Source organism: Alosa alosa, chromosome 12, assembly GCF_017589495.1.
Source record: "Alosa alosa isolate M-15738 ecotype Scorff River chromosome 12, AALO_Geno_1.1, whole genome shotgun sequence".
NCBI classification, from domain to species: Eukaryota; Metazoa; Chordata; class Actinopteri; order Clupeiformes; family Clupeidae; genus Alosa; species Alosa alosa.
In genome coordinates, this window is record NC_063200.1 from 3,016,503 (window position 1) to 3,033,489 (window position 16,987).

General features: G+C 45.0%; 2 protein-coding genes across 2 annotated transcripts in view; one reads left to right on the forward strand and one right to left on the reverse strand.

Moving 5' to 3' along the window:
* The window catches only part of dqx1 (DEAQ box RNA-dependent ATPase 1), a 26,390-nt gene extending 13,304 nt beyond the window's left edge, over positions 1–13,086 (reverse strand). The window contains 4 exon segments of the mRNA XM_048258887.1: positions 191–578; positions 8,490–8,683; positions 9,760–10,155; positions 12,680–13,086. Coding sequence (XP_048114844.1) covers positions 191–578; positions 8,490–8,683; positions 9,760–10,059 — 882 coding nt within the window. The 5' untranslated portion in view covers positions 10,060–10,155; positions 12,680–13,086.
* A 1,281-nt stretch (positions 13,087–14,367) lies between these two features.
* On the forward strand, positions 14,368–16,661 carry oxt (oxytocin). Its single transcript, XM_048258888.1, has 4 exons — positions 14,368–14,467; positions 15,076–15,197; positions 15,421–15,625; positions 16,302–16,661. Coding segments are annotated over exons 1-4 (468 nt in total). The 5' UTR covers positions 14,368–14,466; the 3' UTR covers positions 16,442–16,661.
* The last annotated feature ends 326 nt before the right edge of the window (positions 16,662–16,987 follow it).

Genomic DNA, 16,987 nt, shown 5'->3' on the forward strand with positions numbered 1-16,987 from the left:
CCCCTCCTTCCTCCCATCTTGGGCATAGCCATGACAAACTATACACACTAAAACATAAACAAACACACACACTCACTCACTCACACACACACACTCACTCACTCACATGCTCACTCTCTCACTTTCTCTCTCACTCACACACTCACTCGCTCGCTCACTCACACACTCACTCACTGACTGACTGACTGACCTGGGCACAGGGCAGGAACACTATGATGTCCCCCTCCTCTCCCCTGCGGTGCAGGTCCAGCACCATGTGGCAGGAGGCAGCGGCCGGCTCTCGCCCCGTGGGGGGGTCACGGTACACCGTCTCCAGGCTGGGGGGGTGGTCCGGCGGCGGGAGGGCCAGGAGGGGCACGTTCTCCCCGAGGAAGGCCGCAATGGCGGGGGCGGTGTGGGGGTCGGACAGCACGACCACGCGGAGCTCGCCCCGCTGACCGCACACGTCCCTCAGCAGCCCCAGCAGCACGTCCGTGGACAGCGTCCGCTCCTGCACCTCGTCCAGGACCAGCACGCCGTACTGACGCAGCAGCGGGTCCGACATCATGTCCCCCAGCAGCAGAGCGTCCGTCTCAAATCTGACCAGAGGGCACCGCGGGGGAAGACAGACAGAGGCAGAGGTTCATCTCTGTTATATTAACTGCACACAAGGCTAAAAGCACTAGCTGCAATGCTGATTGGCCACTTAGTCATCTTGTGTAGCGCGTAGACTACATTCTACCGTTAGCAGGTTATATGTGTCAATTAGCGCGTAGATTACGTTCTACTGTTAGCGGGATATATGTGTCAATTAGCGAGTAGACTACGTTCTACTGTTAACGGGATATATGTGGCAATTAGCATGTAGACTTATACACACTAATTGAATTGAAATAGAAATTGTAAAGATTTGTATTTTTTGTAATTATTCCATATTTACTGTAGTCATATCAGAACCTGAAGTAGCCTACAATCCAAATGCAAGTATGAAACTTCAGAGTATTACCTTTCATTTGAGGCCAAGATTATGCTTATGTGGGGTTCATATATGCAGTAAGCATTTGATTGCCAGTATGCATTTTGATAACCCAAAGTCCTATGGGGAGTTTTATAGGCACTTTACCAAATGCATGAGCATACCTTTGGCAAATAATGGTCTAAAGTACTCATGTTGTCATTGTATATTGATCTACTTTTGCACACAGCATGACAAGACCTAATGCTAGGGACTCAAGTCTTATCAAGTCAAGACCTAGAGGGCTGAAATGTGGCCAGTTCAAAGATGCTTGTTATCCGTAGAAAAAATAAAAGAATAATCTAGCCTTTGTAACTTTGTGACAGTACATCACACAGTTATTCTAATTGTTTTCCAACAGTGTCTCAGCTTTCCAAAAGAGAGCAGACGTTTGATTATTGGCTAAAGTATGTAGGAGCAATGCCCTCCTAAGTCAAAATGGGGCAAAAGTATAATTTATAATTGTTCAGATCTGCAAAAGAAATGATTTGACACATGGCACTGACAATTCAATAATGGGCCTTTTTCACCACCTCTGAGCATCCACTAACCTGGACCTTTCAGGGGGCTTTCCTCTCAGGGTGAATGAGAGGATGCTTAATTGCTTTTTACCCGACATTTTTGAATACAGATGCAATGATTAATGCATCCACGGCCAGGATATAATTATATAATATGACGCGATTTTAAAAGTGACCTATAACAATAGGCTATGCAATACACTTTAATTTGTTTAGTGCTAATAAAATGATTAAGCCTATTTGAAGAGAGATGTTTAGAATGTGACAATATGTCAGTCATCGTGTTAACGAAAGTATGACTAGGCATAGGCTACTTGTTCTGAGCAATGTTGTCAATGAACAGGCTGTGAAACTGTTGGCTAAGTTACAGAGTCATGAACAACTGATGCTAATTATCTGGGAAACATTCTCTATAGCAGCAGTGACGTTGTCATTGTTTGTGGATTTGTTGTAACATTAGATTAAAAGATGACTTACTCTGTGCTGAAACCATGAACTGATGCTCGAAGCTAGCCTGACGAGCCAGACCCACATTAAAATGTAGGGTCTGGAAACTCACCGTTCGCAGTGCTCAGTCCGAGGGGCGGGATAATCAGTTGTCTTTCAAATTCCCTCCGCATGCAATAGGACAGCGGCAGCTTATGAGTCCCATGCGCTTCCACCAGCAGAGCTAGTTGGCTAGTTCAAACGCTTGCCAACTTAATAAAAGCTTAACTCGCGGTCACACTGTTCGCCAGCAGCAACATCCATCTTATTTGTTTTCAAGTAGCAGGGAATTCAAGCCAAACCGTTGGTAACTCGCCATCAATCATTATGTTAAGCCCACCTAACGACTCTATACACGATTTCATTGGTTCGATTAAGTTTCGATTTCTGGAGCTCACAAGCCAACGGAGAGTTGCTAGATTCAGCCCTGGCAGCAAATGTAATTTGCTTCCGCTTAGGGCGGCTCTAGATTTCTAGGCTAGCTCAAGCTCCAAGGTGAACGAAACTTGGAAGAAGTAATTAGGTTCACGCTCAATAATTCACGCTCAACAATTCCAGGATAATGCCGTTTTTCATTGGTTGTTGCGTTAAATACAATACAATACAGTTATTTTCTGATTCGCCATTGTGTAGCCCCTCTCGCTATTTTGATTGGCTGATAAGTGGCAGGCTCAACTCCAGGGGAGACGCTGCCAGATTCCCGCCGGTTCCATAGTGAGAGCCGCGCGGCAAGAGACATTTTGGTGCTTTCGCCGCAGCATATTAAATATATAAATAGTTTTTCTGGAGAAATGCAATGTGTGGCAGGAGAGCGTGACAAAAGACTGAAATGAGTGACGGTCACGCTCAATGCATGACACTTGAGAGCCCTGGACTACGTTCTACTGTTAACCGGATATATGTGTCAATTAGCGCATAGACTACATTCTAATGTTAGCAGGAGATACAGGTGTAGCTGAACACAATGTAAACTAAGCAGTGCCAACATTAGCTTACCATGTTCAGACGGAAAGGTTATGGAAGAGATAGAGACAGAAAAATAAATGGAATACTGACTAGCAGGATTGGATCTCCTGATGGGAATATCTGATGATTACACTGTGCTTCTTAACTACAAGTAGGCAAGCTAAACAACCAATCAGGGCAGCCCTTTTCCCGACACAGATTCAACGCGTTGAATCAGCCGCAGACAAGCCAACGGATGTCTGTCATGTTGGCGACACTGCGCACACCTCACCGAATGGAGCCACACATGCTCATCAACTGGCCAGACTTTATCAGACATGTGGTGCATTCTGGGAGTTGTAGTTCCCCATCTTGAATAGAATGAGACAAATGAGAAATGCCACAAAAGTGTAGGTGGCATCTAGAGAACAGAGGAAGTCAAAACACCAGTCTATATGCCAGGCAGTGCTGGCTGTAGAGGATAACGTTCCTTCCTTTCTGTGACTTTAGCCAAGTTATCCCACATTATGCAGCAACCTTTCAGCTACTTCACCTATACAAGTCCCTAAATGCTCTATTTAAAACCCTTTACTGTGCTATGTAGGACAGAAAAGGTTGTAAGTTCCTCTGCAGTTCTATTCTCTGCAGTTGAGAACAAGCTAAATGACTGTCACAAAGTTCTAGAATCCTCCCTTTATTTTAAGGATGTACAGTGCAGGACAGTGCAGCAATGTTAGTGTGACTTTCTCAGATGATCCTCACAGATGTTTTGTTTATCCTCACAGTTTTGTTTTGTTTATTTTGCTCAGAGAGGTGATCATGTAAATCAAGGTAGGATGTGCTCCCTGCGTGATGCCTGATCCCTTGATGTTGGTGTTCACCTGAGCAATGTGTCTGGCGTTGGGCGTTTATGCCAAGGTTATATTTGCTTTCAACAGAGTGTAATGCTGCATTCCAGACAACTTGGACGTCGGAGGTCGGACTTCAGTTCCAACCTTGAAGTTGGGATAGATCGACTTACCCTGAGTTCAGAAGTGGGAACTCCGACTTCAAGTGCCATGCCATTGTACTTTTTCCAGGAGGCCAGAATTCTTGACCTCTGAGTTTGTCTGGAATACAATTGGGAGATTCCAACTAGGAAATATCTGACATCCGAGTTGTCTGGAATGCAGCATAAGCATTTGGTTATTGCAGCCAGCTGGTACGTGAAGGTGCAGTATGTAGGTTAGGTAAACCTTCCTCCCGCCTCTTTAGAGACGGTTAGGTAGTCATGCTAGCACCCCCAACCTGGTTTAGCCAGCGCATATTTATGTAGACAGCTTAGCAGCCTGGAATTTAGTTAGTAAGTGCTGCTAGCACCATGAGTTTTATGTTGTTGTGATGCTAGCACCCCTGGGGGTTTAGTAGTTTTAGCTAGTAAAATAGCTAGTGAGGAGCTGGCACCCTGGGGTTTTAGCTAGTAAGTGATGCTAGCATCCCGAGGTTATGCTGGTGAGAGCTAGAGCCAGTAAGCGATGCTGGGGTTTATGTTAGTAAGTCATGCTAGCACCCTGGTGTTTTAGCCAGTGAGAGATGCTAGCACCCTGGGGTTTATGCGTAAGAGAGCCAGCACCCTGGGGTTTATGCTAGTATGTGTCTGGCGTTGGCGTTTATGCAGGGTTTGCTTCTTTCAACAGAGTGTAATGCTGCATTCCAGACAACCTTGGGCGTGGGAGGTGGGACTTCAGTTCCAACGAGTTGGGATAGATCGACTTACCCTGAGTTCAGAAGTGGAACTCGACTAAGTGCCATGCCGTGTACTTTTTCCAGGAGGCCAGAATTCTTGACCTCTGAGTTTGTCTGGAAAACAATTGGGAGATTCCAACTAGGAAATATCTGACATCCGAGTTGTCTGGAATGCAGCATAAGCATACGTGTTATTGTAGCCAGCTGGTACGTAGCTGTGCAGTATGTAGGTTAGGTAAATCTTCCTCCCAACGCCTTTAGAGACGTGTTAGTAAGTCATGCTAGCACCCTGGTGTTTTAGCTCGTAAGTCATGCTAGCACCCTGGTGTTTTAGCTAGTAAGTAATGCTAGCATCCTGTGGTTTATGCTGGTGAGACAGCTAGCAGCCTGGAATTTATGCTAGTAAGTGCTGCTAGCACCATGAGTTTTATGTTAGTAAGTGATGCTAGCACCCTGGGGTTTATGCTAGTCAGAGAGCTAGCACCCTGGGGTTTATGCTAGTAAGTGATGCTAGCGCCATGAGGCTAGTGAGGGAGCTGGCACCCTGGGGTTTTAGCTAGTAAGTGATGCTAGCATCCTGAGGTTTATGCTAGTGAGAGAGCTAGCTCCCTGGGGTTTTAGCTAGTAAGTGATGCTGAGGTTTATGCTAGTGAGAGAGCTAGCTCCCTGGGGTTTTAGCTAGTAAGTGATGCTAGCACTTTTGTATTGTACTCAAGTAAAAGTACCAATACTTTGATGAAATATTACTCAAGTACAAGTTAAAATACCGATCTGAAAATGTACTCAAGTAAAAGTAAAAAGTAGTTCATTTAAAATGTACTTTAAGTAAAAATTACTTAGTTACTTTTTTTTTTTTTGGTACCAGAACAACCAGTTTTACCAGAGACTAAATGAGATCTTATGAGGAGATTCAGCACTCAAAAAATCCTCCATAGTAATGCATGGGGCTAGTTTGTAACGCCAGGCATTGTCTACACATATCACAACCCTTCCGCGGCAAAACGTCCACATGTGAATACATTGAGCCAATCATATACCCTGGAAATCCAGAGTTCTCGCGAGAGCACAATGGAATTGTCTCTGCGAGACACTCTGGCAAAGAGCAATGATGTACGTTACTTTTCCCCCAATATTCCGGGGAACCAGCTAAACTGATGAAGACAGCGCTGAAACGTTGGAGGACAGTACACATTAGTCGTAGTGTTATCCAATTGCGTCGAAGTCCCAAATTATTCAGAGTAAACATGGTCTAGTATTATCCAATTGCGTGCAATGTGATTTTTAAATGCATGCTTGTTGTCACCGAAGTTGGACCATTACATTTGCTTTTGCCAGACCCTTTAATCTTTCTAGATTATCAGGGTCTGGATTTTCCAGGCTACCAATCATATGGTGTGTTGTGAATACATTGAGCCAATCATGTGGTGTGCTGTGAAGACATCATGCCAATCATCTGTTGTGATCTCGCCGCTGGAGCAAGATTGGTGTCGTGAAGCCTTACGCACACGCATTTCTGCCGAATTAGATGCCCGATAAGTGCCCAAAAAGTGTAATATGGCCGACGAGTGAAGGTACTTGCCTAAAAGGACTTTGGTCCTAGCTCGAGTTGCTGCAGCCAGCAGCTAAGGCAGCCATGTTCATGCTCCCAGTGTGTAGCGCCAGCTGCAGCAACTCGAGCTAGGTAAAACCGATTGTTTCAGTTTTGTTCATACCGACAGTACTCGGTGACGTTGAGAAATGGAGACCTATGTGAAAAATCACCGCAGTTCTCCTTTAAGTTTGAGCAGTAGTTGATTTTCAAAGTTAGTTGCACTCATCCTTGGTCACTTTGCAGTGAACAGTAATTCAGCACACAGGCAGCTGAGGCAGGCAGGCCAATGTTGAGTTGCAGAGAGTTTTTTTATATTTGGAAACGAGCAGAAGGTTCAGCAGATAAAAGGGCGTCAAACTTGGGGGGGTGGGAAGTATAGGGCCCCAATGGAGGAGAGGGCCCTTGAAAAGTGGAATACGGGGGGCACAACATTTTCACCAGGCATTAGTAATAACTCAGGTAATCCACACATAAAAAATCCAAACAAGTCCATAAGTAGAGTCATGTGTAATGAAGTGGAATAACACAGGGAAAAAGTATTGAACACGCTAAGAAAAAGCACTATAAAGGGAAGGAACGAGCTGGATTCTGTAACTAGTTAGAGAGTAGTTATCCTTTCTATCTGTGCAAATGAATAAAAGCTTGGTTAGTAGCCTACATATTGATGGGCTATAAAAATGTTTTTCATTACCAAGGTGTCACACAAGAAACATTTCATGATGGAAATAAGCAAAAAGCTCTCCCAAGACCTTTGCAACCTTATTGTTGCAAAACATATCAATGAAACTGGTTACAGATGCATTTCAAAACTTCAGAATCTTCCAGTAAGCAGCATGGGAGCCATTATCTGCAAGTGGAAGGAACATCACTGCATCATCAACCGGCCATGCACAGGATCTCCTCGCAATATTTCTGACCAGGGAGTCAGAAGGATAGTCAATTCCAAGAGCCAAGGACCACTCGGAGAAAGCTCCAGAAAGAATTGAAGGCAGCCAATTCAATTAAATTCAATTAAACAGTTCTGGAAGTAACTAAAGATCAGGATTCACAAGAGGGACCCCTGGAATCTGTTTAGAACAATGGGCCAAAATCATACCTGATACTGCGACTAATAAGTTTTGTCATACAGGTATGTCTTGAAGCTGTCATTACAAACAAAGGTTTTTCCACAAAGTATTGAAGAAATTTCAGTAGGCACGTTCAATACTTTTTCATTCCACTTTATTACACATAACTCTTATGTTTGGATTTTTTTATATGTGTGTTAATATAATGTGTGGTGAAAATTTCAAATAGACTCACTGGAAGTTTAGGCTAATTACTGAAAAAAAAAATGTAAGCGTTCAATACTTATTTCCACCATATATTTATTTTACCTGAATATTTTAACTTCCAAATTAAATGTCAAAATGAATGTCAGACGAAATTTTGACTGACTGGATTTAGTATACAAAACATAGCGAAAACTGTCTTAGGTTCACTCTCACTCTCCCTTGCTAAAGAGCTAAATGGTTTAGTCTGCCTAAACGATTCATAAGATAGTCTATCTTTAGTTCATTAGTTGAGCATCGCTAGTAGTAGACCGCTAATTGTTGTGCTGCTGGTGCAATGTCTTTCTCCAAGAAAGCCAAGTCAGGTTACCAAAAAAACAAAGGCCAAAACAGGAAAAAGTGAGACATCAAAATGAGGGGAAACAACTGCTAATAATCTTCTTACCAAAGAAAGGTGAGCACAAACGTCAAAACACGAAATCCCATGGTGTTTGCTTAAATATCTCCGCAATCATTAGTGTTAAAACGAACTGAGACAACCCATTGAAATAGCGGAAAATAGCCTACACTTTCATAGGTTAGGCTGCACATGTAATCTGATGCATCTCGTGATCCAGCTGCATCTCCATCACTTTCAAGAAAGACTGCATGGTGCCAGCTTGATTCATGTCCTGTTGTAGGCTACATGCTGATCATTATCACTAGGCTAGTGGTTTAGGGCAATTTTTTTCTCTTTTCTGTTTTTCGTTAGTCTTAACTTTTTTTTTTTTAGTAACGGATGGGATTTTTGATGTAGCGAAGTACAATACTTCACTCAAAATGTAATCAAGTAAAATTTTAAATACCGATTTTATAAGCTACTTAAAAAATACAAAATACATAGAAAAACTACTCAATACAGTAACGTGAGTAAATGTATTTCGTTAACAGGTATATCCCAAATCTTTAGGACTCACCTGAGAAGTGTGTCCGGGGTGCAGCCGTCGTCATGTGGCACCCGGTAGCCCACCTCCAGGCCCAGGCTGAGGTCCATCTCGTCAGCCACGTGCAGCGCTAGACTGCAGGCAGCTACCGCGTACGGCTGGCAGCAGCACACCAGCCCGTCAGCAAACTGCTGAGAGAGGGCGTACTCCACACACCACTGGGGAACCTGGGAAGGGGATACAAGACAGCACAGAGGATGAGAAGTGTGTGTGTGTGTGTGTGTGTGTGTGTGTGTGTGTGTGTGTGTGTGTGTGAGAGAGAAAGAGACAGAGGGAAAGAGAGGGTGTACTACACACACCACTAGGGGATCTGAGGAGGGGACAGGATAGGGAGAGAGGCTGAGACCATGTTGTGTATGTGTGTGTGTGTGTCTGTGTGTGTCTATTATGTGTGTGTGTATACTGAGGAGGGGACAGGATAGGGAGAGAGGCTGAGACCATGTTGTGTATGTGTGTGTGTGTGTGTTGTGTGTGCGTGTGCATGGGGTTTAACATTATTATCTGAATATTAGAGAGAGATGGAGACATTACACCCAATTGCTCCAGAGTAAATTTGAAGGTCTCTCCTGGTCTCACCTGCAAAAATCTGACCTCTGTCTGCCCTCGCTACACAGTACACTGTCCTCTCACACCTAGACTGTACACTAAAGGGTCTGATCACAAAACAGGGTCATTCAACTCAACAGTAAGAATAGTGAGCACTACGTAACTGTTGCAGTATCACTAATTAAAGGTTACAATACGCCTGGAAGTCTGCAGCTGTCCAACTTCCCCCAAACTCCATCTGCCATCTGCATTGGTTTCAGCTGACTGATGTCTGCAGCTCTGTCTCTTCGGCTAAAGTGCCCGCCCAGAGAACGCTCTGACCTCTCCTGAGAATGTGACACTGACGCACTGACACGCCGAACAACAGCATTCTGAAGTTTCAAAGCAGCAGAGTATGAGTATGCTTGGAGGGTTTACAAACGGAGGCAGTTTACAAACGGCGCCACAGTGGCCACTCTCACCTGTGTGTGCTATGGTTTCTACCCTCACCTGGGTGCTACAATCTCCACTCTTTACCTGTGCACTACAATCTCCACTCTCACCTGGGTGCTACAATCTCCACCCTCACCTGTCTACAATCTCCACCCTCACCTGTCTACAATCTCCACCCTCACCTGTGCCCTACAATCTCCACCCTCACCTGGGTTCTCCATTCTCACCTGAGTGCTCTAGTCTCACCTGGGTGCTATATTCTCACCTGGGTGCTCTTGCCGGAGCCACTGGGCGCGCTCAGGACCACCATGCTGTGCTCCTCCAGATGCTCGAGCAGGCTGTACTTCAGGCTCCAGACAGGCAGGTGGCGCCGCTGCTCCAGCAGGCTGTAGTAGCGCGAGGAAAAGGGCAGCCCGTCGTACGGGTTCACCTCCAGGTCGCCCAGCTCCGCGCCCCCCGGCCCGTCCTCCTCCTCCCCGTCCAGGTCGCCCGACAGCAGCGACGACACCGACAGCGTGTCCAGAGGGGGGAGAGGCGGGGAGGGGACGGCCGAGGCCAACGACATCACAACGGCTGCTGTCGTCACCGCAGGGACGGAAGGAGGAAGTAGAGAGGATGAGTGTGAGGAGAGGGCACCTCAACCTGATGACACAGGGATTACCTGAGAGAGAGAGAGAGAGAGAGAGAGAGAGAGAGAGAGAGAGAGACAGACAGTGAGAGAAACACATTCACCTCAGTTAAGCCTTGTTCACATTAACACTCCAAATCTGATATTTAGCATATTCAGATTGTATCTAGCTTAGTTTTTTGGCAGTCAGGACAGCAAAAAAACACGAGATTTCGATTTTTCCTAATCTGATTCAAAGCACATACGGAGGTGGTTTCGAATGCAATTCCAAACGGATTTTGTCTCGGTCGCTTGAATAGGATTTTTAAGTGTCTTCCGCGTCACTTGCAACGCGACACGAACGTCAACGACGACAACATAGATCTGGAGAGACGGAAGTTAATTCACGGCGCGTTAAACAAACAAGTGGTCAAGCTTTGAAATGGAAGAAAACAAAAAGAAGAAAACAACAGTCTGTGGACAGACAAGGAGATTAAGGGCGGAGCCTGTTACCATAGAAATCAATGTGGATAAGACTATGTCAATACAGACAAGCAGATCGGATCTGATCACTTGCAATATGTAATGAGGACAGTCAGTCTGAACAAGGCCTTAGTAACTACAGTCCTGAACAAGGCCTCAGTAACTACAGTAAATACTGTATATCTGGCCTATCCGTATGAACAGAGCCAAGGAAGGGCATTCTGGGAGTTGTAGTTTCCTATCTCAAATACAATAGCAATGAGTATGAGATGGCTTGACAGGACTCAGAGCACACAGACCTCAATGTTGTCCAGTCACTCACTGTCTGAAAGAGGAAACCTACATCTGCCTATCCTGTGTGTGTGTGTGTGAGAGAGAGAGCGCGTGTGTGTGTGTGAGTTTGTGTGTGTGTGTGTGTGACAGTGTGTGTGTGTGTGTGTGTGTGTGTGTGTGTGTGTGACAGTGTGTGTGTGTGTGTGTGTGTGTGTGTGTGAGTGAGAGTGTGTGTATGTGTGTGAGAGAGAAAGTGTGAGTGCGAGTAAGAGGGGGGGTAGTACCTATCTCTAGGACAGGGGACACTATGAGGTGACAGGAGGTTGTCATTCTGTGAGGACGTGTGTGAGGTTGTTGTCTTTACTGTGTCATTCTGTGAGGACGTGTGTGAGGTTGTTGTCTTTACTGTGTCATTCTGTGAGGACGTGTGTGAGGTTGTTGTCTTTACTGTGTCATTCTGTGAGGACGTGTGAGGACGTGTGTGAGGTTGTTGTCTTTATTGTGTCTGTCTGTGAGGACGTGTGTGAAGAGGACGTGTGTGAGGACTTGTGAAGAGGACGTGTGTGAGGTTGTTGTCTTTACTGTGTCAGAAGCCACGCTGGACTGGGGTGTGGTTCAGCTGCAGCTGAGCTCAGACAGCCAGGATATCTCACTCATTCCTGGAATGCCAACATGTGCCCTGTGGCCATCAAGGCAAAACACTCACACACACACACACACGACACACACACACACACACACACTCTTCAAGTCTTATGACTATCTGTAAAAACTATCACATCAGCTATTCAAACACACAGTCTTGTGCTGTGTGAAAATATAGACTCTGCATTTGCATATCAGCTGATAAATGTGGGATCGTCACGGCGCTGCATACGGATCGCCGCCTCTGCCGAGCAGGAACTTCATGCACACATGTAGCACGAGGCCTTCCGCTTGTGCTGTGTGAAACCCTTAAACCCTTACAGCAAAGTCTGTCTACATATGACAAGACAAACAATCCTAACAGACTTCAATTATACCAGCATTATGACTGGGTCATTCTGGACACATCTGAGACTACAGGAGAGGAGAGTCATGATCATCCTACTCTTGGCACAGAGCATACCCAGTGCACACACACACACACACACACACACACACAAAAACACACACACACGCTTATATCACCCAAGAGGCAGATGCTGCGTGACAGAGAACTGCTGGAAAATGATGGGAGCTTTTCCCCCATCAGATGATGCAGGACTGAGATTGAGAGTGAGGGGGTACGGTTCAGAAGGGGGAGAAGGGGGCGGGATTATTAAACACCATTAAAGACCATCACATATGGGAGGAGTCAGAATGTTGTGTAGTCAACACAACAACAAAGGAGCTGTCCCATGACATCATTTCATGAAGCAACGCTCCATCATATTGAAATAAAGCCTGCCATATAAATATGCAGAATAGGCCTACACCAAATCTCCAAATCGGACAGATTTAGGCTACATGGATAACAATGATCACTATTAATATGTGCTGCCAAAAAAACTCTATGCTAGGACACTTACTTACTGTAGGACTCTGTATCAGAGACACAGAACAGAGCAAGACCATACTGAATGTGTCGCCTACCAACAGGTCACACGGTAGCCACCTCAAACACCCTCTGTGTTGCCCTGTTTATCTGTGTGAAGCTCGTCGGAGATCGTGTACTGACCTGCTACGTGTCAGCTGACTGTCACTTGAGCATAAAAGATAGCAGAGCTATGTCGTTCAACGGATTAAAAACAACGGAGAGGAAAGAGCTCCAAATAAACAGTATCGTCTTGTATAGCCTTACCTACCTTTGAAACATTTCTCCACAACGATCCTCCGGAACCCCAACCCAGAAATCGAGATACCCCTGCGGAATAGGCTACTCCCCCTGTCAATGAGCTAACGTTTCGGTCTGTCAGCGACGTTGAAGATTCTGAGCCAGTAAGGCAAATGCTGAAACTGCGTCCTGACAAATTTTTCAACAAACGTCCCGTGTATAAGTACAATAGGAAACAAGGCCTGAATACGACGTATTTTGTCTAATAATTAGTCCGTGACTGCTGACGTTACGTGAGAGCTGCGATGGTCACTGCGGAGCTACAGTAACTCCGCCATGTTGGCTCCAGCTCACGGTTCTCAGGTGGAAGGCAACGCCAGCCAGTAGAGAGGAGGAGTCGCGATGTTGTCTGTCGGCAGTCAAAAATGAAATCTGTTGGTTAATCCCATGTAAACAATACATGCCCCTATTTCTCTGCTTGATAATAGAATTAAATGCTACAGATTAGGTCAATCTCCTCGCCTACTGTTAGCCAGCAGTAGGAGAGTCATTTAGAGACTATGACGGTAACCAAATTGATTTGTATATGGCCTATATTAAAGGATCCTCTCATTTATTTTTTTCAATTATAAAAAAATATAGGCTATAGCCTTTAAAAAACAGTGGTTAAAACAGTTTAAAACAGTGGCATGGTTAAAACAGTTACAAAAAAACAAAAATTTGTTCAAAATAACCAGTCAGGTGGCAGAAAGTGGCCGAAAATTAATTAAAGATAGGCCTTCTGACAGAAGCTTGCGTCAGACTGAGTCAGTTAGGCTATTTTAACTCAGTTGGCCTTTTGACTGTGGTCATATAATGAAGTTTAATTCACTGGCCCTGCACATCATTAAAATCAATTATGATGACCCCAATTATTATATCAATAAATTATTGGGCTGTACGGTGTTACAAAGGTGATCATATTAAATGCGTGACCTCATGAGTCTAATTAGAGTAGCACAGTGACTGGAGGAATATATTAGGCTGCCATTTTTTTATATCCATTTGGAATTCTAGGCCACAATACCTAAACTGAACAAATCTATGCGACTGATGTAGGCCATAAATGTGTAGATGAAGATTACATATTTTTGTCTCATCATGTTTGATATAATATTATTCATTTGTGTTTTGTTATTGAGGCACTTCACTGAGATTATCAGACTGGGCCTCTCTCTGTTCCATGTGTTAACTCAAGTAAAGTCATGAGCTGATGTAACACTGACAGGTGTTGACAGGTGAGGCAGCCAGAGCAAGACTGGAGGCCCTCTAGTATGAGCAGATATGTGGGCAGCTATTTCATTATACAATCTAGTTTTAATTCTGCATACAGTCTATCAGATGAGAGCTTACTCCCAAACACTGAGGAACATGACTTCCATGGCCTTAGTTCACATTGGAGCTGTGCCTCTCTGACCAAAAAGCTATAATTGTGCTTTTGTCAGAAATGAACTTCAAAATCTGACCACCACTTGCCACTTAACCTTGTCCTGCCTTGCCGTGATGATGTCCTTATGCATGGTCACGGGTGGTCTCCATTAAAACCTCACTGCTCATTACTGGACTTCCTACAGCCCATGACACTGACCCCACCAGGTCACACAATTAATCTGATGGTGATCACTGTTAATCAGGAGATACAGACCCACAGCATGTCCTCAGGGGTCTTAAGAGTATATAAGGGCCGCTTTTCATATCCAAGACCAAACACGCATCTTCCCTCCTGATACTACGCAAACCAGCACCTCAGAGCAACTCAACTCTCAACCTCACAAAGTAAGTCTGTTTATCATTTATACTGCAGAACCTTAAAAAATAATTTTTTTAGATTTAAGTTGGTAATTTCATATTTCAATGAACAGCTCAGACTGAATGTTCTGATTGACTTGACTGTGTTCTGTGACTGTGTTGTTTTTTATGTAAAACCCACTGCTAACTTCTCTTCCCTCTCTCTGTTCCTCTTTTCCCTCTCTCTGTCCCTCTCTGTCCCTCTCTCCGGTCTCTCTCTTCCCTCTCTGTCTCTCTCTCTTCCCTCTCTCCGTCCCTCTCTCTGGTCTCTCTCCTCTCTCTCTCTGGTCTCTCCTGTCCCCCTCTCTCTCTCTCTGTCCCTCTCTCTGTCCCCCTCTGTCCCTCTCTCTGGTCTCTCTCCTCTCTCTCTCTCTTCCCTCTCTCCGTGCCTCTCTCTGTCCCTCTCTCTGGTCTCTCTCCTCTCTCTCTCTCTCTGGTCTCTCCTCTCTCTCTGTCCCCTCTCCCCTCTCTCTGTCCCTCTCTCCGGTCTCTCTCCTCTCTCTCTCCGGTCTCTCTCTTCCCTCTCTCTTCCCTCTCTCCTCTCTCTCTCTATTCCCTCTCTCTGGTCTCTCCTGGTCTGTGCTTGGCTCACTCAGTGATGTCTGGAGCTCCGGGACTGGTCTTCTGCCTGCTGTGCCTCCTGTCCGTCTGCACGGCCTGCTACATCTCCAACTGCCCCATCGGGGGCAAGAGAGCCCTGCAGGACCTGCCCAGGAAGGTGTGTTTGGGGGGGAAATATATCTTTCATTGGAATTCACTTATTCATCTAATGCCCTAGACCAGAGCCCTAGAGAGGTCTATCTATAAGGCTCTGCCCTCAGGCTTCTTCTTCCATTTTAAACGGCAGTGGTACCAGTCCATGTGTCTTCTGTGTAGATATTCATTGGTTATTTAGTACCCCCGTTACCATACCATAATGCCCCTGTTGCCCCCGGCTGCAGTGCTTGTCCTGTGGACCCGGGGACAGAGGTCGCTGCTTCGGCCCCAGCATCTGCTGCGGGGAGGGGATGGGCTGCTACCTGGGCTCCCCCGAGACCACGCGCTGCCTGGAGGAGAACTTCCTGCCCTCCCCCTGCGAGGCCGGTGGCCGAGCCTGCGGCTCAGAGGAGGGACGTTGCGCCGCCCCGGGCATCTGCTGTGACTCAGGTGAGTTGGACAAAACACCACCAGCGCATCAGCGTCACCTCAGCCTTCTCCACAGCTTTCAGAGCCAAAACACTTGTGTGTTAAAATCCTTACCATTGATTAACATGAAGAGGCATCCTCCATTATGAGTTGTATCAACTCAGGTTTACTTGTTTACTCCAGTCTTAGTACTATCACTTAGTATCACTCACATAATTCTTTCCTTCTTTTGACATAATTTATACTGTACTTGTAAGTGAATTGCAATTTGGAGGATGAGACATTTCCATTTTCATCCAGACCAATAGCACAACATTAAAAAAAAAAACTGAGGAAATATTTTTTAATTGAATAAAATTAATATGGCAGGGGAAGTTGCTGAGATGCTTTTTCTTTTCCATGACATTATTTGGAACAGATAATATGTGCAATAGCTGGACGGCAGATATAACATCAACATTCACTGAAACTTTAATCCTTGTTCTGCATTAGTTTATGGAACCGATTTCTCTGCTGTGGATGCTTATTTCTGTATTGTTTTGAATTATTTACAGCATACAAATTCTTTCATGTTCATGCAATACTGGCAAAATGATGCGTATTGTGTGTGAGTGTTAATATCTGATGCGTATTGTGTGTGAGTGTTAATATCTGATGTATATTGTGTGTGTGTTAATATCTGATAACGTTTTCTCAGAGGGCTGTGCCGTCGACCAATCCTGTCTGGATGCCGATGATGAGGACACTCCTCTTAACCAATCGGAAAGCAGCAAGGACCTCCTGATGAAGCTCCTTCATATCAGCGGGCAGACCCACCCATTTAGACTCCACCAATGAGCATCGTCCGAGCTCACCAGGAAATGTCTTAAGCAATGAAGATGTGTCGAGAAAACAATGACCACATCAGTCAAAGACTAATCATTCACATGTACATACAGACATTTTGTACAGCAAATAGATATCAATAGATGTATGACAAGACAGAGATACTGTATTGTACTGTAATAGTGCTTTCTGGAGTTGAATAAACAAGATGAATAAAGTAATATGAAAAAAAGATATCTTGAGTATGTACTTCTGTTGTATTGTAGTCCCCTAAAGTGGAACGACTTACCAAGTGCTACTAGAGCTGGGGTGTTCCTTTCTATTTTCAAGATGCTCTTGTAGACCCAACTCTTCCGAGAGTATCTCCTCTCCTATCACACTTCCCTTGCACGACACTACACACCTTCAACTACCTCCTTGCACTACACTAGCTCCTTGCATTACACTAGCTCCTTGCACTACACTTTGACTACTTATACTCCTGCACCCTTCATCCTCTGGTAATAGTATTTAACGTTGAAGTATTACATTTTATCGAAGGTCTCCACTGCAATGTGG

Bases quoted from the DNA above. Each gene is read 5' to 3' on its own strand.
- oxt (XM_048258888.1), top strand. The intron at 15,198-15,420 runs GTGTGTTTGGGG...CCCCGGCTGCAG, and splicing joins TGCAGGACCTGCCCAGGAAG to TGCTTGTCCTGTGGACCCGG. The intron at 15,626-16,301 runs GTGAGTTGGACA...ACGTTTTCTCAG, and splicing joins GGGCATCTGCTGTGACTCAG to AGGGCTGTGCCGTCGACCAA.